The sequence below is a fragment of the Orbicella franksi genome, chromosome 6 (genome assembly GCF_964199315.1).
Source record: "Orbicella franksi chromosome 6, jaOrbFran1.1, whole genome shotgun sequence".
Taxonomy (NCBI): domain Eukaryota; kingdom Metazoa; phylum Cnidaria; class Anthozoa; order Scleractinia; family Merulinidae; genus Orbicella; species Orbicella franksi.
The window spans coordinates 17,872,853-17,895,565 of NC_138150.1; the positions used below are offsets into that span (position 1 = coordinate 17,872,853).

The window sequence follows — 22,713 nt, forward strand, 5'->3', positions numbered from 1 at the left end:
GTTAATCGCAATTTACTCTCCTCTCATTGGAGTTGCACTTAAAGTCATCTCGCGAATTTGTGTTCAGCGGTTATGGAACATTACTCATCCGGGATACTCGTATGTCTTGCTAGCGCCGTTGTATTATGTGTCAGCGGTCATGTTCCGGGTTTTACAAGCAGACCTTGAAAGTTTACAATCCATCGCCATTCTTGGAATAATTCACGGTGCGGCAGAAGTCGTAGAACGAAGTACCATGGTTGTAATTGATCACATTTGTCATGTGATTTGGAAAAGGAAGTCAGCTCCCTGGGGAAGTTTTCGTACTCCTCGCCGGGAGAGACTAATGGCTGATATCGCTATCATGAGCATCTTGTCTGAATCAACCGCTGTAATGTCTGTTAACGGATTTTTGTACTTGTATCAATATATATACTTGGAAAACGATTCCCTGTTAACGTTGCTGCAGTCTTTTGCTATTTACACTTCAGTTCAACTGGTGATTGAGTGGTTTTTCACTAGCGTCTCTCTGGCGATCGAGACTCGCTATCAGAATATGGCTGTCATGGCTGTTTGGCAAAGAAGATGGAAAAGACATATCTTGGTAGCGGTGGTAAATGCAGTGCCAGTTGCTCTCTGGACTGGTGGAAACCTTTTTAACGTTATCAGAGGAAGATTTCATGAGACCTCAAACCGCCCGTGCAAAATGCCATTTTCATAGGAAGAGACAAACCCTGCCTTAGTGTGCAGACCAAGTACAAATCTGACAGAGAGAGTCAAGTAGAACTGGACGCATTAAAGTCGGCTAATTGGCTTAGCCAATCAGAGTTTACACGGTGAACAACCGCTGACTCATTAGGCTGGTTTACGAACCGCTGTTCGAGAAAAGAGCCCGTGAACTGTCGGGGAGAAAACTCGAGTGAGCGGCGGAAGCCGAGCCCACAGACACATGGACACTACATAAGAATCAATTGATACAGTTTTGGAAATTTCTCAAACAGCGCTCCAGTAATCAAACAAATAACAAACTTTGAACACGAAATTTCGGCAAAATTGTTATAAAAAACAACAAATAAACCTGGTCAACAGTAAATATCTTTAAATTAAACATTTCTTGAATCAATTTCGTTGCCAGCGTCGTCAATTTCCGTCTGTTTGTCTATGTTATTGAAAGAAAACACGGTACAAGTGACCAGTCTAGCATAGGTCTCGTGCGATACATTTAACAATCGAATGTGGTTTCGCGTTGTCTGTAGGCACAGCCGAGTGGGTCAACAACAAACTTTGACCACTGTGGTGACGCATATCGTTGTCGATAAGAGTACAGACAACTCTAAACCACATTCAATTTGTTTTATACCACAATATCAACGTCAAAGAAAATGTTTTCTTCAGAGCGTGACATATTGACGCGAGCAGCGTTCTCTGGACTCTTATCGACAACGACAAATTAGCCAATCAGATTGCGAGATTAGTAGCAAGTGAGGTAAAACAATATTCTGACATGAAGACATCATTGATCATCGCAGTTATACACACAACCTAAGCAGTTGTGAAATTAAAGCCTGAAAAAAATTAAGGCCTGAACGGGATTTGATGGGTTCGAATCCCGTTCAGACCTGAAGTTTTTTCAGGCTTTAATTTCTATAACTGCGATGATCAATCATCTCTTCATATCTTTCTCCGCAGTACTAATATATGATCTCTCATATATTCACTTGCAATATTCTCACATGGTCCCGAGGCTTTCAGGACAAACTTCTATATTTGGTGGTGTTTCTTTTGTATCCAAGTCTCTTTTGGGAATTGAGACGAAAGAAACTTAAAAAATCTGCAATTTTGACCCGAAAGCCTTGGAGCCACGTAGAATATCGGTATATCGAAAGTAGCCCATTTCTTCCGTCTAACCAAGTTACCAAGGTAGTTGCTTACGAGAGACATTTTATTTTCAGTGACATGACGCTTGATCTTGATAAACCACATAATTATGTCACTTTCCAAACCAGACGAGCATGAACACGTATATAAAAAATATTAAAATTGAAAGTACAAGTGTTCTTACGATCTTTTGATTTAATCAGCCGCTTAGGAACTACAGAAAACGGAAGTAGAAAAGGGATATATATAAACAATATCCCCCATTTGGCGCGATGATATCCTAAAATATTTGTCCACGGACATTATCTGTTCCAGGATGACAACAGTTTTCTGAAACATAGCTGGAGGGAAACTGTGAGCTTTGGGGAACAGATAATGTCCAAGGATAAATATCCGAACATGTTTTCTGCCAAATGGAGGCTGATGCATTTATTATCCTTCAAATATTTCGCGCAGCACACGCAGTTTTGAAAATTGGGGAATATCACTCGGATATTCCCCAGTTTTAGCTGGGGCATATTCCGTCAGGTGACGCCTTTACGCCAATCGCGCGCGAGCGAGGATATTTCATGGATTATAACGAGTGACACAGCGTAACCTCTTAAACCTGGATCAGCAAGAATCCTCATTATCTCCATTGATAACTGATCTACGATGTTTAGCATGCTTCGACCTTTGGCAATCCGATTATAGCAATACCTACAATTCTATTAGAAATTCACTAAACAACAATAAAACAATCCTTGTTGTTTCCTTGTTGTTTTACACAGGAAATTAAACTAATTAACTAAAAATAATAAAACTAATTTACTAAGAAGGCCCTCCTAAAAATACAAGACTTAAGTATGCGCTTAAATTGATTAAGAGAATCACAGGATTGAATTCTAAAGAATGAGCATTCTGCAATTTCCAAGAATAACCCTGACCTAGTATCCAAGAATATAATCTCTGCCAAAATTACATTTGATTGTCAGATAATCGAGAGGATCTATAAAAATTATCATTAGTTTGGAATAGTTCAAATTTCTAGAAAACGAGTGACTTTATGAGAACCGAACAAGACGCTGTATCAAATTATCTCAAGATAAAACAAAAGAATTTTACCATAGAACATCCCGGCATAGTCAATCGAACCCAATCGAACTGTGTTTCAATCGAACCAAATGGAACTCAATTCATGGATTGACTTCGATTGCGTTCGGCAATCGAACCAAATCGAACTCAAGCAAAAATATTGGACAATCAAACTAAATCGAATATTTGATTTCTGAACTCTTAATTTTTTGCAAAACTGCTGTTGAAAACCAACAACACGTATTTCGAGGCTCGAGTTACTTCATTATAACACGGTTTTTTTTTGGGTTTTCGAGACAATGTAACATAATCTTTGTTCAAGCGAATTTACTCACCGAACACAATCGAACGCAAATTTCCATTGGATTGAGTTCGATTGAGTTCGGTTGCCGAACCCAATCGAGCACAATCTAATTGATTGAGTTCGATAGGTTCGGAATCGAACTCACACAAAGTTCGATGTTCGATTTGGTCCACTTCCTCGACTCAATCCAACTCAATCCACGGATTAAGTTCGACTGGGTTCGATTGACTATGCCGAGAGAGCATAAAGAGCGCACCAAAACGAGAATGGCTATAAGCAGTAATTAGATTTTAAAAAAAACACACCAGCACTTTCGCATGCAGAAATTGCACGAATTTCAAAATATTCACTCACGAACCACGCGGAAATTGCTGTTTCTAAGTAAAGCAGGTACAAAAATAGTTGAAGCCTTCAAATTTCGGACATTAACAGCACCCTTTCACTTGTTTCTTCCACTTAGTCAAGTGCCATACAATTAAACTTCAAAAGGTCGTTCCGTTTTAACCATTCGCATTGCCTTCCAAACTGAAATGAGTAGCAGTACACTGATAGAGTTGTTCGGTCATATCGTGTTCAGTTTTACACGAGGAGTAACAGAGCACTACAACCCACAAGAACCTGAATACACGGCAGAGTCTTTTGGCTACGATCCTCTACAAAGCACAGGTCGAGAATGGTACTATCATCCTGTTGATGAGCTTATTTACCAAGAATACAGCGACAGAAACGTCACAAGCTATATAGCGTCTAGCCATCTTAATATTAAGGTTATAAACGCTTGCTCAACAGAAGGAAACGAAGAAACACAACAACATCAGCAAGATGAAGATTTAGCAATGGCTTGGAAGCGACTCCGACCATCCGCTTTCCGTACAGTCTCTAAATCATTGTGTATAGGAGCATTGATTTCTCTACTAACTGCTACCATAATTGGTATAGTATTCGTGATGACCATATATCTGGGTTATAAAACTTTATTTAACTGTCGTTATTTACCACTGAAATCAATTCCCATTCGAGTGCAATGGACAATAACAATTTCAGATGTAATTGCTTGCGCTTTGTTTTACGCCTGCGTATTTATAAATCTATTATTCCTCTTCCGCCCGTATCAGTTGAAAGGGCTTAAAACAAAACTCATCCTTGTTGCTTGTGTTATCTTTAGTTTGGATGCACTTTATCGAGTTGTTCTGCAGGCCGCAGGAAAACCATTTTACCACATGTCTGCTTTATATAAAGTTCCGCTTTACACTTTCTTTATTGTCAATATCTCTTTACAGAGCTATCTTGTCACAGTGTCATTTAACTTCCGAGGAGTGAAAATGGCATCTCTGATTTCTAAAATGACAGTTCCACAATGTTTTACCTGCATTGTAGCTTTTATAATCGTCATTTTCATTTACCCAGCGTATAACCAAAAAGACAAAGAAGGTAAACTGTTAATCGCAATTTACTCTCCTCTCATTGGAGTTGCACTTAAAGTCATCTCGCGAATTTGTGTTCAGCGGTTATGGAACATTACTCATCCGGGATACTCCTATGTCTTGCTAGCGCCGTTGTATTACATGTCAGCGGTTATGTTCCGGGTTTTACAAGCAGACCTTGAAAGTTTACAATCCATCGCCATTCTTGGAATAATTCACGGCGCGGCAGAAGTCGTAGAACGAAGTACCATGGTTGTGATTGATCACATTTCTCATGTGATTTGGAAAAGGAAGTCAGCTCCTTGGGGAAGTTTTCGCACTCCTCGCCGGGAGAGACTAATGGCTGATATCGCTATCATGAGCATGTTGTCTGAATCAACCGCTGTAGTGTCTGTGAATGGATTTTTGCACTTGTATCAATATATATACTTGGAAAACGATTCCCTGTTAAGGTTGCTGCAGTCTTTTGCTATTTACACTTCAGTTCAGCTGGGGATCGAGTGGTTTCTCACAAGCGTCTCTCTAGCGATCGAGACTCGCTATCAAAATATGGCTGTCATGGCTGTTTGGCGAAGAAGATGGAAAAGACATATCTTGGTAGCAATTGTAAATGCAGTGCCAATAGCTTTCTGGACTAGTGGAAACCTTTTCAACGTTATCAAAGGAAGATTTCATGAGACCTCAAACCAGGCATGCAAAATGCCGTTTTCTTAGGAAGAGACAAACCGTACTTGGTATGCCGACCAAGTACAAATCTGACAGAGAGAGTCAGGGAGGACTGGACGACGCAGTTAAGTCGGCAAACTGGCTTAGCCAATCAGACTTTACATGGTGAATAACTGCTGACGCATTAGGCTCGATTACCAACCGCTGTTCCAGAAAAATAGCCCGCGCGCTGTCGGGGAGAAAAGCAGACTCAAGACTCAAGTGAACGGTGGAAGCCGAGCCCACTGATACATGGACACTAAATAAGAAACAATTGATACAGTTTTGGAACTTTCTCAAACAGCGCTCCAGTAATCAAACAAATAACAAACTTTGACCACGAAATTTCCGCAAAAGTATATAAAAAAAAAACTACAAATAAACCTGGTCAACAGTAAATATCTTTAAATTAAACATTTCTTGAATCAATTTCGTTGCCAGCGTCGTCAGTTGCCATCTGTTTGTCTATTTTTCTGTTTGTTGCTGTTTTTGAAAGAAAATACGGTACACGTGACCAGTCTGTAATTTCTTCCGTATAACCAAGTTATCGGGAAAAATAGCTCAGTCGAGAGGGGGTCGAAAACGTGAGTGATTAAGAGAGACATTTATTTTACATGACCGGAGTTCTTGATAAAAAACCATAACTTTCGAAGCCTAGAAACGGAACGTACATGAACTATTTTTTCTCAAGTATTTGTCACATTTATTGTAGAAATGAACTCGTGAATTTGCGGTTGGGAATCCTGCTGCGATAGACGGCCAGACTGCTAACATACTGAATTCGTGAACGGGACTTTGAGCGCGATGCTCAACGAGTTTGCTGTTTTAATTCTGAAAGGTCTCTGAAGAGTCTCTTAGCCGAGACGAAACGCCGCGTCAAACTTGCCACGAACCAAGTATTTGTCACTTTTAGTGTATGACAACGTATAAATAAATTAAAACAGAAAGCAGAAGTGTTCTTACGAGTCAGGTTGCCACTTATCTTTTAATCTAAACAGCCCCTTAGTAATTACACAAAAAGGGAAGTAGAAAAGAGATATAGTAACTGTTTCAATTAACTTACTTCCTACATCAAAAAAATCCTCCTTATTTGCATAGATAACAATTGATTTACGATGTTTAGCATGTTTCGACAGTTGACAATCCGATTATAGCAATACCTACAATTCCATTACAAATTCACTAAACAACAATAAAACAATCCTTGTTGTTTCACTAAACATCTACATTTACATCTACATTTATTAAGTTGATAAAATCTTGGAAGACATCAAACTTACAGCTATGTCCTTAAATTCGATTAAAATTTCTAACACAGTAACCTGGATTACACTATACATTACGCCATGTCGGTGTTTCACTAAACGTAACAACAGAAGGCATTCAAAAGTTGAAACAACCTTCAGTTCGATCAGATATTTACACACGAAATTAAACTAATTGACTAAAAATACTATAAAACTAATTTACCAAAAAGGCCTTCCTAAAAAGACAAGACTTGAGTCATGCGTTTAAATCACAGAATTAAATTTCTAGAGGAAGAGCATAGCCGTTCCTCACTTTCCAAGAATAACCTTGACCTGTCTGACCTAGTACCCAAGAATATAATCTCTATCAAAATTACATTTGATTGTCAGATAATCGACAGGAACTATGAAAATTATTATAAGTTTGGAATGGCTCCACGTTTTAAGTGTGACTTTATTAGAACCGAACCAGGCGGAGTCACCAATGACCTCACGATAAAGCAAATGAATTTTACGATAGTGCTTAAAAAGCGCACGACGACGAGGATTGCTTTAAGCAGTTATTAGGTTAAAAAACACAGGAGTATTTTCACATCCACAAATCTTGCGTACACCACGGTACAAACTAAAGATCGGACGCTTTCAATATTCACTCACGAACCACGCGGAAATTGTTCTGTCTACGTAAAGTAAGCACAAAAATAGACGAAGCCTTGACATTTCGGACATCACCAGCACCCTTTCAGTTACTTCTTCCACTTAGCCAAGTCGGCCATACATTTAAATTCCAAAAGGTCGCTCCATTTTAACCATTCGCATTGGTTTTTAAATTGAAATGAGTAGCAGTACACTAATAGAGCTGTTTGAATTGGTCATATCGTGTTCAGTTTTACACGAGGAGTCACAGAGCACTACAACCCACAAGAACCTGAATACACGGCAGAGTCTTTTGGCCACGATCCTCCGCAAAGCACGGGTAGAGAATGGAATTATCTTCCAGTTGACGAGCTTATTTACCAGGAATACGGCGACAGAGAGGCCACAAACTTAGACTATCACGCGGACGGTCTAGCCATCTTGATATAAGGGTTATAAGCGTGTGTTCCACAGTGAAAAACAAAGGAAGATCTACGAGATGAAGATAGAGCAATGGCTTGGAAGCGTCCCAGACCATCCACTCTCCGTAAATTTCTTAATTAATGTACACTGCAGCATCAATTTCACTACTAACCTCTACCATCAACGGTATAGTATTCGTAATGACCATATATCTGGGTTATAAAGCTTAATTGTCATGACTGTTTGCCGAAGACGGAGGGAAAAGACATCCTAGTAGCGATTGTAAATACAGTGCTATTAGCTATAACGACAAGCGGAAACGTTTTTGTGACGGGCATGGCACATAACCGTTTAAGTGATGCGCAAACAAGCCTTAAGAATAACAGGCCCTTTCCCCTGTGTATAGTTTTTGCTCATGTTGAATGCTCCTTACGCTTTTATAAAGAACAAAATGCTAAATTAAGGTGATCGCTGAAGTAAAAGGTCTAAGTTTACAGCAAAAGAGTGGTTATATCCGGGACTGTCCACCTGGCTACTGATCGAATTGACTGAAGTCGCAGTTTTCTGCACCTGTGCTGCTAAGCAACTTAACTTCTCAAACGTGTTCGCAGGAGTGCTTGCGCAAGTTTCAAAACGCCACTTCTTGTTCTGTCTGAAGGCAGCGTGGCCGAGATGTTAGCGCGCCGGACTTTAATCCGGAGGTTGCGGGTTCAAGTTCCGCTCTTACCACTTAGCCGGAGTTATTTCTCGGTAGACCCTAGTTCAACTCCTCGGTCATGCTTGTAAAAGGCCAACTTGTCTGCCTCCCGCGAGTTGGGAATTTAAAGCCTGTCATGTTTAGTTGATATATTTGTTTCTTTCAGTTTAAGTGGCATGCCTGTGAACTAGCAAGGTGCAGCTAAGCGCATTGACCAATATAAAAACAACAACATTTGAAAAACAACAACAACAACAACAAACTGTAAAGCAGTATTCAAAGCGTTATTGACTTACCTAAACGTCTTACACAGCACCAGTCGAGAGTAAACTGACTGAAAATCCCGGTCCACTTCACGTTGACTTGCCTGGACATAAAAGAGGAATAGTAAATTGACTGGAGTTAATTAACGTTTTTCCCAATGTGAAGTCACATATATTGAGTGCAATTTGTTGGCAATTTAGTCGATGTTTAATCGTTCATTTTCTTATAATCTTGATTTATTATTTATTATTTCTCAAGTTATTTCCCGGAATCGAAAAAAGCCTTACGTTGGTGATAGGGGGGTGTAACTCTACGATGAACTGCCCGGGGGGAGTCTGCAGTACAAGCACAGTTTGTGGTTGGGCAATTTTTAAAACCGTATACCCCTCGACACCGTCACTGGGGATTGGCCTAACCTTTGATTTCCAAGAGTGATTAAAATCTTATTTCTTGTTATAGTATCGATACATTATCAACCAAGCAAGTGACGAAAATATAGAAATTTGTCAACTAGAGCATATTGTCTCGATGTAACAACAAATTTTCTGAACTGACATTGAAAGAAATGTATGGAATTCAGTAAGGAGACTACTGAGCAAGACAGCACTTTTTCCTCACAGGTTGAAGGAGAAGGAGAGAACAGTCAACCCCGGGGAGGGGGGGGGGGGACTCCAGTATTAAAAGGACCGGGGTGCTCGTCTAAAATTTTGAAAAGAACCCCTATGAGGTACCACGATCCTGTTTTGTGGGCGTGGCTTGACGTGTTTTTCACTCCTAGGAGGTACCGATTCTAAAACAACACATTATCTCCTGTCATATTTTTTCGGCTCAACACCGTAAAAAGTACCGCAGAAGCTCCTGCTGTGGATCGTTTGAGGCTGAACACCCTAAGAGCTACCAAATTTTTTAACCCCTACGAGGTACGACGAACACCCCCGTCCTTTTTACATGGGAGGCCCCTGGGGAGTCAAGCCTTGCTCACCTCTTCCATAAAGAGCCAAGGATGACAAGGACCTCCTAAAATGGATGGTTTTCTCATGCCGTGTAGGAATATCGACTTCAGGGCCGGGCACAACCTTCAATGTGGATCAATGTAACAAAAAAAGGTAAGTAAAATGAAGAACCTGATTATCTCAGTCTTTACTGTTAAGGTGGCTTCCTATAGTTTTATGATTGCACGCGCGCATAGGACGAAAGCTCAAGTAATCTGCGCGCGTTCAGAGGAAAACGCCAGTGTTTTACGATTTTTATGACGTCAACATGAGCACAAAAAGTAAAACTGACAGTGAATTTCCTTGCGTTTCCTTCGGTGAATTTTTTAAAAAATTGGCTCAGTTGTAACCACGTACAATTTGTTTGAAATGCCGTACTCTTGTTAAAATCTGTCAGAGCTAATCTGATATATTTAGAAGAATGACAAATTACAGAATATTGGAAAAAACCGTCTGAACAACCTTGAATTTTTACTAATTCAAAATGTCAGGCAGTATCATTTCCATGATGTGGCGAAGTATGAAAAAATTTCACCGATGGAAAGTATAAACATTAAGGAGTTTAGGCCAAAATGAGGAATAGATCTGCCTGTCATTAGATGAGATATTGCCATGGCAATGGCCTTAATCCAAAAATTGACAACCAAAAAATAAGCCTTATTTTAACAGTACCCATACTGGTAAACCTCTACAGGGAAAACTTTAAGAGAAATTAACTAAGTTTCCTTTTCTAACTCGCGCTCTATAGGGAGGGTGTTTGTAAATACTCTAAAAGTAAGGAGATTTTGTCTGAAATGTTACACTCGATACGGATATTATTGCGTTATTCAACTAAATAATGGTAATCAGTTGACAATTACTTCCACCAATAAGAAGGAATTTCTGAAAATAAACAGCCGTTTCGAGAAAGGTTGTCCTACCAAAGCGTAACGACGCACACGGCAATGTCGAAAGGTATTATGGGTAATGGTGGTTTACTGTTGCTTGATTGAACCTCAAGGTGTTTCAGCGTGATAGAAGGATACAGCACAAACACGTGTATTCATGCTTTCTGTTTCCTTCTTGCTGAAACACCGCGAACCTCAATCAAGCATCGCCAAACTATTACTACCTAATAATACCACTCGGCATTGTGAGTTCTGATTTGTGTTTGTCGTTTCTTTAGTTTTGGCTTCCCGACATTCATGCAAAAATGTTCCATTGAACTGGCCCTTACTTACCCGCCTCTGACAAGATCTGTCACAGTTTCCGACACAGAATCATCTCCGGCGGTGGAATACTACGGACAAAGAAAAAAGAACAACCCTTAGGACGAAAGCATGCTTAAAAGCTGAGGATTTGAGCTCATACAATATGAAATAAAAGAACACGTGAAAGCGTCTAGCGCTGTTCATTAGAGGTAACAGGTACTTTTCGGCCAAAATGAGAATCTCGTGTAGATAAAACCAAGATCGCGGATTATGACAGAGATATCGAAAAGCAGTAATAAGACAACGTTCAGAAACTGTTCGGTGAAATCTACGAAGATTTGCCGATTACTAAACGAATGACGTCACGAATCTGTTTCTGTTATGTAAATGTTGTCTCGGTGCACCCGTAAGAAAACAACCTACCTCTTTACTTCTTTCATCCAGAATCTCAACAAATTTGGCAGGGAACCAACCTGGAATTAAAGGAGTTGAGGTAAAAAGAACATCTAAACCACAAACACAATTCGACAACAGTCTACTATCTAATTAGAAAAATCTTGTTTTATGTCAGAAAGTGCAAAATCAAACAATGTTTCCTGCGCTTTCTACTGCAAGCTTTAAACGCGTGTTCTGAATGGTTATTGAGAAATTTGCATCAATATAACAGTTAAATGTCATTACAATTGCTTCGTTTCAGTTTGCCTGTTTTTTTGGCTGTTTGCTTTGTTCGTTTGTTGTTTGTTTGTTTTTGGTTTTGGTTTTGGTTGTTTCTTACTTACTGTTTTGTTTTCTTACCTCCTGTAAGTTATCAATGCTTCTTGACTTGGCCCTAAAGGATACAAATACATCCCTATGGCCACCAACAACGCCTTCGTTTACTCCCATTGGTTCGCGCCAAATACCTTTGACTGGAGGTATTTCCCATAAAAAAAAAAAATGAAAATTCTTCATACCCTTGCATCTTACCTCTCAAACCATTAAGTTCACCAACCCAGCAGTGCTCGTCCTTTTGCGAAATTATCTGCGATAAAAATAAGTTGTTAACTCTGAGAGTAATGCGGTGCACTAGCTGTTACTGGTCGAAAAGTACGCCTGGATTTCCGTAGCTTAATTCAAAAGCGGGACCCTGAGCCTTTTAGTTTGTCACTCAATGTTGGCTGAAAGACTCAGTCCTTGACGAGTGAAAAACGTTCCTAAATAGCCTAGGAGGTTCTGTGCTCGCAACCTTGTAACGAAACCATTGCGAAGAACGAGGCTACATCAGCAGCAACACAACATACCGTAACAATGTCATTTTTCCGAAATCCAAGTTCATCGTCATCATGTCTCTCAAAGTCCAACAGAGCCTTAGCTCGTCTCCGACGATTCCTGTGGACCAAGCACAAAACAGAGGTGTCGACTGTGATGCGCACTGACTATTGAAACTTGGGATATCGTTTCATTGAATAATCTTGTTTGTAACGGTGAATGTCCTTCTTTTAGTCTTCTCGGGAATTGGATTATCCAGAGAACTTCTAAATCTTGCTCCGAAAGTTCTGAGAAATGAGAAAACCTCGTCATTTTGTAGACGACATCCTACACTGCACAACAGGTTCAGCCAATCAGATTGCAGTATTTGCACTTTGTGTTCAGTACTAGTTCAAGTCCACTAAAATACTTATCTTATCAGAAATGACTCTCTCAACAAATGACTTCACGAGGCAATGGTTTTTACAGCGTACCTGGCTACGTTGATAAACCTTTCATGGTCTCTTGCATGACTTTCCATTGAATAGTCAACTTCCAGACCCTAAAGGCAATGAGAAACAATCGTAAAACACTATTCTCCTCGATCAACTTATTGACGCACGATAAAAGCCTTACGCGGTGAGAAATAGCTAAGAGCGACTAACTCTACGTTACGGTTTGCGCATCTTGTAAACTTAGCCTAATGTTTTCAAGTGTCTCTTTCGTAATCTGTGTTAATTTTCTCCATACTTAACCATCCTTGTTCTTTTAAGGTTTATTATCATCTTTTTGGTGTTTTTCTGTCTTTATGAACTAGTATTTTCAGGTTTCTTCAATTTAAAGGTAATTTTGTACCTGACCAAAATAGTTTAAAATACCGTGACTGAACTCCCTCAAAGGGTATGTCTACTCTAGTCCCACCTTCTTAGGATCCACAGCGTCAAAATGTCGGGCTATTTGAAGAATTGCTTCCCTTAAATCGGCCACCAGTTCTGAAAAAAATAGTAGTGTACTCAAGAATAAACAAGTGGTTCCGATATTATTTATTATATTAACAATTTTTGACTTCAGATGACTGATAAACACCAATTATATCACAAACACTGTATGCCACTTTTCCGCAAGGAAGTGGCTATCTGAGCAATATTCTTTTACCCATTCGTTTAACTTTAAGTCGAAGTTAGTGGTTGCTTATAGTGACCACACTATGCTCTTGCAGTGGATCGTTTAAACGGAAATTGTACTGTTATTCAATGCAGCTGCCGTGTTTAGCGTCAGTCCACTAGTACCAAGTCACAGTTGACTTAGTTGTCTTCTCCAATGTACTTGTTCTGTTTGCATGACTAATGGCTCTTTGATGAATAAAATTTCGTCACAAGATGGAGATATTGTTACCCACCTGTCTGTCGGATGTTTTTAGCCTTATGCAAGGAAATGCCACCTTTTCCTGAAGAGAAAAAAAGGAACATTGTTTGATAGTGACATGGCTTGTTCACGTTTTCCCAGCTTCGTTTCCTCCAGATGTTCTCATTTTTGACTTCTGAATGGCCAATTGAAATATTTGTGATTGGCCATATAAGATTGCCTTTTACAATCATTAGGTAAAAGGAAGGAGTTGCTCCCTATAGATGTATTGAAATTTTACCCAGATTCAATAGCCAGCCAGTATACTTTCTAACTTTCTGTCTTTGTACAACCAAACTGGATTGGTGAAAGAAGAGAGGCTTGACAAAAGCCAGCCCTGGCCCTACAGGTTGATAGATTGACATAGAGTCACTAAACCCATCCCGTAAAAGCCCAGGTGATAAATGATTACAGAAACCCCCAACGGGGCCTTATGAGCAAAAGTAAGTATTTCATCCGCTAAATAAAGTCATGTGCTCACCAAAGAGTAGACTGAAGAATGTTCTTGGTGGAGTTATTGTTCTTTTTTGAAGTCGCTGTATAGCAGAGAAAAAACATGTTCATTCAGGATTTAGTTAAGTCCTACATAACTTTAGAAGAACACTGTACATTTATGTTACACTACATCTGATCAGAGTAATGCAAGAGGAATCTTAAGCCAAAGAAGGTGTGTGAGCAAATCTCGCAATGTCTGTTGTTCAGAACTACTGGAATGCCGGGCATAACTAAAACTTACTCAGATTTTACATGTACCATCATCTCTGTCTATTATTCTCCAGTGTTGTCAAAAACGACTCATTAAAATCAACATCAACAGGGGAGAATGCTGAGGTGCTCACAAACACATATACATGTACTATATGGTACAGCACTTTAAATCTCATGAACTCCACAGCTGATTGAAAATAAATTCATGACATTACATGCTGTGTTCTAACCAGTGAGAGCAAGCATGATGGAAATCGTTTTCCTACTGCATTATTTCGGAGAAAAAAAAAAAACAAAAACGTAAACCAATCATCACATGGTATGCACAAAAATTTCCTCTCTACTCAGTGAATTGAAACCACTACTGGCTGACATTGCATTTAAAGTTGGTATTGTTCACTGTCTTAAGAATTCAGCTTTACTTTCTGCCACTAGCAATACCAACACTTCCTTACATCTCTTGTTATTTGTTTTCTGGAATCTCTGTCCACCAAAACTCCAAGGTCTGCCATGAGGAAAGCCATGTGCTTCTTTCTATGAGTCTCTAGTATCACATCAGTAAGTGAGGCAGATGCTTTGTTTGCAGCCTGAAAATTCAAGACAAAGAACCGTCACTAGGAATCATTCTTTTGGTATCCTTGACACATGAAATTGATGGTTAATATCTGCAATGCCACACTGGTGACTTACACTTAACCTTTTATAGAACTGTGCAATGTGTAACTGGATGCTAGTCTAATTTACCCAACTAGAGACCCCACATGTACATGGTCTACATCATCATTATTGCGTTGGACGAAGTGGAACGCAAACCTAATTTTGACCTGTGGCTTTTCAGAGTTGGTCTCCCTGTGCACGGTTCTAGGCCGAAAAAAACCACATTCCTGTAAGGACACCTAAATGGCCACCCCGCTTGATTTAAGCAGGGGCATGTCACGGCCAGTAAACTGGTACCGTTTAATGCTAAGACATGTGATAAGACATGTGGCGAACATGTGAGTATGTGAGTAGGCCATGTGAGCTCGTCTTTCCGATGGATCTTTTTTGACTTCTTTCCATTCAGTCCCCGTACGCCTCGCTATTATGTGCTCTCAGCGTTAGATTTTAGCGAATTTAAACGCTTCGACGACAGCATTTATCGCAATCTGAGGGAATTGTCCTTGTTTATTAACACGACTTGGCCTTGGGATGATAACCGTGGGAACAGCTACATTTTGATTGCATTTGTTGATTAGCTCCAGTCGCGACAGATAGCTCGATCTTTATCCGGTCGAAATTTTATTGTTTGGAATCGGTGGAAAAGTTCTCGGGAGGCAAGATCCATAAGACTACTTCATTCATCAGGGGAAATACTCGAATTAGTCGCGAAACGAGCACGCGACTGCAAATGCTAGCTTAGAATAATGTACGTAATTTAAATATTCTATGAAACTTGAGAGACTACAGAAACTGGCAGCGTCACGCAACTTATCAACAAATCGTGACCTCTTCACTAGCATGGACTTTGACACCATACATATCTGACTGTAAAACCTCGGTTGCTGCTGAAAAATGCTGATTTTAGCAATAGACAAAGGTTGAAAGTCAGCTAGTGAAATCATTTATTTACGATATGTAATTATATATATTAAAGTGAGAGCGTCGAACGCACTCTCATAATCTCTGATTACTACTAGTATAATGATTCAAATTATTCTTCCATTTTGATTGGTTCTTACTTAGGATCTACTGGAGGACGGATGCATAGAATTAGATGACATTAACATTCCTTTCTGTTTTTTGATTTTTATAACACAGATAAATTCCATGTTGCCGTGCATCTGTTCATTAATAGATCACAGAAGATGTCAAATGTGGTCAGAAAATCAGTGACACAATCGCCAACCAGCTCATGCACCACTTCTTGTTCTTACCACATTTTGACATCATCTGTGATCTATTTACTGAACAGATGCCCAGCAACATGGAATCTACATTTTGTATTTCTTAAGTAAAGAATTTTGCCTTTCAACCCTAAACATCCTTCTTGAAGTTCACGGATGTGACATGCTCAAACTGAAACAGAGACATCTATTTGCGAGTTTCTCTGAGTGACCAGATCTTGGCTTTAGAAGGTACAGTTCCATAACAACATTACTGGTAATTATGGCCAGTGTCTTGAAGAGGTTCTTAACTGCGTTCTATCTGTACGTCTTAGTCCAGTGGGGACCTATAAAGGCTGAGGTAAATGAACTCAGAGCATGCACCTTTTCCTCAATGAATGCTTAAGTCTGCTTTAAAATGAGGGTTCTTGTTTCAGAACATAATTACTGCATTGTACATAGCACCCTACCTCCAACAATTGATCTGCATCAGTGACATCACCAGGAATATCTGACAGGGTGTTAAAGATCTGTGCTGAATTATCCAACTTTAAAATCACATCTTCCTGCAAAAATATCATTAAGTAAATTGAAAAATAATTGAAATATTGAGCCACCAGGAGAAAAACTACATGTAAATCTCCTTTCAGACTTTCTCTTATTTCATTGCTCGATAAAATCATAACTTACATGTATAATTACTGTAAGTGATAAACTGTTCATTGTAACAGATCTTTATTGTACAGAATTTCCACTTAGTGTGGGCTAAGGAAGGCTTATGGCTTCAAATTATAATGTACAAAAGATTCCCCCAAATACAGTGTATGGCAATTTAAAAAAAAATCAGACTTCTATGGGATTCACAACTTACTATGAATATTGCATGCAAAAATAGTAGATGACATGTAGTTATTAACGTATACAAATTAAAGTCAAGGTTTACATACCTTCATTTTCAGCATACCAAGTGTCATTCTGAACAAAGTCACTGAACCCTCATAAAAGAAGATGTCCCAAATTCTTAAAAGGATCTATAAAATTGAAAATACATAAAATTATGTCGACTCAGTAGGAGTTGAATCTTTATTTACAACAGACAATGGCAATGCAGGAGTTTTCCATGGTACAAACATAACTTTCAAAACTTGGAACTTGAAATAATCATGGTGTGCATAAATTTATTACAGATTCACTAATACTTTCCAAGAAATTAGCTCAACAAGTGTTTGAGGAAAACAAAAATGACAACATTTTCATTCACCTGTTTTTAATATCATTGCAAAATTGCAGGAATATTCCAGGAGTAGGCAAAGGAAAACAAGATTTCTGAATGAGTTTTCCAGGGCTTTGGAAGTAAATTTTGACACTCGTAGAGTTTCCACACAGTTTTGGAGGTGATGTCAATACTATTCAATATGGCTAAATGTAATTTAGGCTAAGTTAAATGCGAAACAAGATTGCTGGCCAGCAGTCTCCCTCAGAGTGGGTACAGGGTGGCCAGGGAATTTGTACAGGGGCACCTGGATTCTACAGCTTGGCTTCAGATGTCAAATAAGCCTTTCTACCTCCTAACCCTTCTCGTTACTGAGAGGTGCTTGAAAAAAATTAATACAGTGGCTATTGAAAGCTTGATAAAGGATGTGAGGTACACTGTATAATACATGTAGAACAACTCTGCACATGTATGAATTCACTAGTTACTTGTACTGTACATTAACTTCCTTGTACACCTTCCCTTGTTGGTTTTATGATGCAAACATCACTGTGTCCATAGTCCACTTCTATTTTCTTACTGTTGTCATCTTACCTTTGTGTGTACAACACTAGCAAATGCTGTCAAGAACCAGTGAAGGGTTATCAACGACAACTCTATGTCATGTTCTTTTAATTGCTCATCCATTGGTGGAAGATAACTCACTATCAGTTGCCGCAGCACTCTCTGATCAGCCTAAACATTTCAATGGAAATAAAATTAGAGCTTAGATATTGAGTGAAGTTCTAAATTATCCTTGCAGCTGTAAGGTATTGTACAGGGTGCTATAGCCTACAGGTACATACAACACATTGTGAGTAAACCCAACATGACACCCAGTGTTCTTGCTCAGTTTTTAATTTTCCACTCAGAGATTCAGTGTGACGCTGCCTGGTGGCTGACTCTCACACATGTCATGGCAACCTTCTGTGCTCGCTTGCAGCTTCCTCTAAGCTTTCAGGTACGTTCCCCACACCAATCTAATGGTGATGGGCTAATTGTCTGTGTGAATTCTTACTAGACATAAAATTCACATGTCATTTCATGGATGAAGCGTGCACATTAGTTATGTAATAAAATAAACAACAATAGTGCTTAAAGTGAACACTGCTTTAACTTTGCGCTAATTGATTTAGCAATCTTGGATGATCAGTGTCAACTATTTTCCATTTCAACTGACATTAGATAATTTTCTCTACCAACCTGGACACCAATCAAAGTACTTGAATAATAAGATGTAGGAACAAGGTCCTCCACAATAGTGCACATCAACCAAAAGGCATCCTCTTCCTCTACAAAGAGTAACAAGGATGCCACAATCTAGGGCCAAAATAAGGCAACTCATAGTTAGCATAAAACTACTAAATAAACATGTAAAATACATAATCACATGCAAGTTCTCTGATAAAATATTTCATGTTGATGAATATGTTTGAGAACAAATAAAGACAAGGGATGCCAGAGACAGTTTGTCCAGAAACCTAACATATTCAATTTTGAAACAAATTTGTTCAACTTGAGTTGACTAATTAGACCATTTTACAGTTGTCTGTTCAGTGACCTGGCCTTCGAATAGCAGTGAGGCTGGAGGTGACCTTGTTTTGATAAAGACCTCACTGTTTTTGTTGTGTAAATCAAGTTGTTCTCATGCTAGCTAGTTGATATTCAAATGAGAAAAGAAGAGAGGTCTGTATTAAAGCAAGGTCACCTCCAGCCTTGCCTGCATTCATAGGCCAGGTAACTAAGCATACAACAGTAAAATGCCCAATTGAACACAACATTCAACGACATTGTTCCCTTGGCTGATCTGCTCAGGGCAAATGGATGTACATGCATGTAATCAGATAGGGCATCTACACATCCCTCCAACAACTCTCCTTGTGTGAACATTACAAGAGATTTGAGGCTGTCAGATACAATTTCCAGTGCCCCCCCCCCCCTCAACTTCCACATCTTGACTGTCAATCTGCATGTAGGTGATGGTGGCCCTCTCTTACCATGCCCATTCCTTGACAGTAACCAATGTCTGTGTACAGCCAAGCCAGTGACCTAAGAATCCTTCTGAGTCGTAACAATCCTGTGCTTGTTGGTGATGAGAAACATGCGTTGTTGGGCATTGTCCGCAACAGATCCTGCAGAGACACAATTACTGGTTTATGGTTTCAATAAAGTTTTAGACTTTAGCAACAGCTCTCAGGGTCATTTCAATCAATATGTTAAATGTCACTAACAGAAAAAACCTGTACATAATCTTGTATATCAACAACCTCCAACAAATGACAACAACCCATTAGGAAGTGATAACAACCTTAACTGATTCACAAGGAAACTTCAATAGAAAAAATTGGATTACAACATGAACAAACTTGAAATAGGGAGGTGAGAATTTAATTTACATGTAAACTTTGGCTCAGATTCCTTTAAAAACTTCAATTTCAAACATCTTCAGCTTAGTTGAGAGAGTAAATATTGATGCAGCGACGGCAATTTTGAAAAATAAATACAATAATTTTATTTACCTTTTCAATTTGCTTGGCTGTCAAAGAATTCTCATCAGCACTTGCTCGGACAATTTGCTGTATAACAATAAAAGGTATACAAGCACAATTAGCAGATTACTAGAGAGTTAAAATACATTTGGTAGAACTTGCAAGTAAAATAACAGAAACAAAATTATAATGCATGTGACAAGGACAATAGACCTCCAATAGACCTCCGTCAAGCGATATGCCGACATACAACCAGCTGACACACCTTTGCAGGTCAGCGAGAATGAGCCAAGTAAAGCAGAGATCAAGAGAGCCATCAGACAACTGAAAAATGGAAAAGCAGCTGGTCCTGATGGCATACCATCAGAAGCCATCAAGGCAGATTTAAACACCTTGACCAAGATGCTGTATGAGCTGTTTGGCAAGATCTGGGAAATGAACGAGATACCAGACAATTGGAAAGAAGGCTACCTAATTAAACTTCCAAAGAAGGGAGATCTGAAGGAATGTAAGAACTGGAGAGGCATCATGCTGCTGTCAATGGTGGGAAAAGTACTGAATAGGATAATTCTGGAGAGGTTGAAAGTAGAGGTGGATGAATGGTTGAGGGAAGAACAGGCTGGGCTCAGGAAAGATAGGTCATGCGCAGATCAAATTGCCACCCTGAGAATCATCTTGGAGCAGTCGTTAGAGTGGAACTCTCCTGTTTATGCGACCTTTGTGGACTATGAGAAGGCATTCAACAGCGTTGATAGGGAAGTGTTGTGGAAGCTGCTATGCCACTATGGCTTCCCAGAGAAATACATCACTCTTATACAGAAGACCTATGAGAAGTGTACCTGTAGAGTCATCCACAATGGAGTTCTTTCAGAACTGTTTGAGATGCTCACTGGAGTGCGCCACGGTTGCTTGCTGTCGTCCTTCTTGTTCCTGCTTGTCATCGACTGGATAATGCGGAGGACGACAGATAAACATCAGGATGGCATACAGTGGACACTCACGGCCCGGCTAGAAGATCTGGACTTCGCCAACGACATCGCCCTTCTCTCACATAACCACAGGAGCATGCAATCCAAGCTAACAAGACTGGCAAAAATCTCAATGCAGACGGGCCTTACGATCAGCAATCCAAGATGAAGGTGATGAGGGTTAACACCAGGAATACAGACACGATAGAATAAGATGGGGATGAAATCAACGAGGTGGAGGACTTTACATACCTTAGAAGTATCATCAGCAAGGACGGTGGATCTGATCAGGGGGACATACGAGTGAGGATTGGAAAGGCAAGAACTGCATTCGCCATCTCGACACCTGTTTGGAGATCAAAAGTGATTTCCAGAAAGACCAAACTACGGATATTTAATACCAACATAAAGTCGGTCCTTCTTTACGGCTCTGAAACATGGATAGTAACAAAAGCAAATTCTACCAAACTGCAGACCTTTGTCAACAAATGCCTGAGATCCATAATGGGCATCCACTGGCCAGAGGTCATAACAAATGAAGAACTATGGACAACAACTGAGCAGGAAAGGATCAACGTCCAGATAAGAAGGCGAAAGTGGGGTTGGATTGGGCACACCCTCAGGAAAACTAACTGCAATGTCACCAAGCAGGCACTGAGATGGAACCCACAGGGGAAGAGGAGCCGAGAATGTCCCAGAAACAGCTGGAGGAGGACGGTAGATGATGAGGCGAGCAAAGCAGCCTACACCTGGTGGCAGCTTGAAAGGATAGCCCAAAACAGACCAAGATGGCGAGCAATGGTTTCCGTGGACCTATGCTCCACTGGGAGCGAAAGGGTTTAATGATGATGATGATGATGATGATGACAAGGACAACACCCATGCTGTAGTTCAGATGTCTACATGTACAACTCAATTCAATAATTATTATTAATAGATAACAATTAAAAATAAAATAAGCACCTTTACTTCACCAAATGTACATTCAAGTAATTTGTTCTCTTTCTATATACCCACTCACCTATCCTGGAACAGGCTACCAGTTAGGACCCTACTATCAAACTTGTTAAAATATGTTTAATACACAAAGTAGCAACCCTTTACCTTGTAGGTAAAATCACTGCTGATTTTCTTTTGTAGGGCTCCTGAAATTCGCATCCAGATCTACCGAAAAATTAAATGTAATCAAAAAAATTATATGAAATGAAAGAGCCAAAACAAGTGTGTGAAACAAATTAATTAATCTTGATATCAACCTACAGAACAGTAAGTTTAATCTCATACTGAGTCAGTACTTACTGGAGCTCTCATGCTGTGAGGAATTCCAAGGTAAACAAGCTCTCGCAACTTGTCTGAATGAGGAAAGCTTGGAGACACCTGAGAAAAGTTCATTATTATATTCATATTTCTATAATCAGGGAAACCATACAAATTATGTGACTGTGTAGAAACACGTAGTGTGCTTAACATTCACTAAATCACAGGTCTATTTGCCATTGGGTTTACTGCTGAAATCAACCATCCAAAGGCATATGAATTTTGCTTTACATTATTCCGTTTTTTCATATTTGTTGTTATTTTTCAGTAGAGAATAAACAATTTATTATTATTTCTGTTACTGCCTAGCCCTCGTATCATATTTACAAATCTCAACCTAGCTGGAAAATGCACATAATATTGAAGAGTTACATTGTATTTTCCCTTGATTGTCATACAAACAAAACCAAAGCAATCACTCTAGAGGAGACTAAAGCTACAGTTATGAAACTTTACAGACCTTGTCCCAAGTCATATCACCAACATCTTGATTCTGTGTGAACTCTAAGAAAGCTGTCCATTTTAGCCTCAGGCCTTCATCCTCACTAGTGACAAAGCTACCAGGATCAGGGTCTTTGTGCTCAAATTCTAAATCTGCAATAAAGTTTGATAAAAACATAAAAGTTCCAAAACAGTTCTAGCACTGTCTTCAGAATTAAAAAAATAACAATGG

General features: G+C 39.4%; 3 protein-coding genes across 7 annotated transcripts in view; 2 read left to right on the forward strand and 1 right to left on the reverse strand.

The window, feature by feature from the left end:
- Positions 1-2,629, forward strand: part of LOC145490047 (uncharacterized) — a 3,749-nt gene extending 1,120 nt beyond the window's left edge. The window contains exon 2 of the mRNA XM_081469144.1: positions 1-2,629. Coding sequence (XP_081325270.1) covers positions 1-700 — 700 coding nt within the window. The 3' untranslated portion in view covers positions 701-2,629.
- LOC145490039 (small G protein signaling modulator 3-like) overlaps positions 1-22,713 on the reverse strand; it is a 60,988-nt gene that overhangs the window by 22,878 nt on the left and 15,397 nt on the right. For all 5 annotated transcript variants that reach the window (XM_081469133.1, XM_081469134.1, XM_081469132.1 and 2 more), the window contains 20 exons: positions 22,501-22,634; positions 22,023-22,100; positions 21,828-21,887; positions 19,786-19,842; positions 19,264-19,398; positions 18,470-18,586; positions 17,822-17,962; positions 16,962-17,045; positions 16,485-16,580; positions 14,608-14,739; positions 13,926-13,980; positions 13,440-13,487; positions 12,962-13,032; positions 12,535-12,602; positions 12,094-12,181; positions 11,780-11,834; positions 11,237-11,286; positions 10,844-10,902; positions 9,614-9,707; positions 8,664-8,734 (listed from right to left, as the gene is read on the reverse strand). In XM_081469133.1, coding sequence (XP_081325259.1) covers positions 8,664-8,734; positions 9,614-9,707; positions 10,844-10,902; positions 11,237-11,286; positions 11,780-11,834; positions 12,094-12,181; positions 12,535-12,602; positions 12,962-13,032; positions 13,440-13,487; positions 13,926-13,980; positions 14,608-14,739; positions 16,485-16,580; positions 16,962-17,045; positions 17,822-17,962; positions 18,470-18,586; positions 19,264-19,398; positions 19,786-19,842; positions 21,828-21,887; positions 22,023-22,100; positions 22,501-22,634 — 1,693 coding nt within the window. The remainder of the gene's footprint in view (positions 1-8,663; positions 8,735-9,613; positions 9,708-10,843; positions 10,903-11,236; positions 11,287-11,779; positions 11,835-12,093; positions 12,182-12,534; positions 12,603-12,961; positions 13,033-13,439; positions 13,488-13,925; positions 13,981-14,607; positions 14,740-16,484; positions 16,581-16,961; positions 17,046-17,821; positions 17,963-18,469; positions 18,587-19,263; positions 19,399-19,785; positions 19,843-21,827; positions 21,888-22,022; positions 22,101-22,500; positions 22,635-22,713) is intronic.
- LOC145490042 (uncharacterized) lies at positions 2,667-8,655 on the forward strand. Its single transcript, XM_081469138.1, has one exon. The coding sequence runs from the start codon at positions 3,766-3,768 to the stop codon at positions 5,371-5,373; it is 1,608 nt and encodes a 535-aa protein (XP_081325264.1). The 5' UTR covers positions 2,667-3,765; the 3' UTR covers positions 5,374-8,655.

Excerpts from the sequence above, each read along its gene's own strand:
- LOC145490042 (XM_081469138.1), top strand. The coding sequence starts at position 3,766 with ATGAGTAGCAGTACACTGATAGAGTTGTTCGGTCATATCGTGTTCAGT.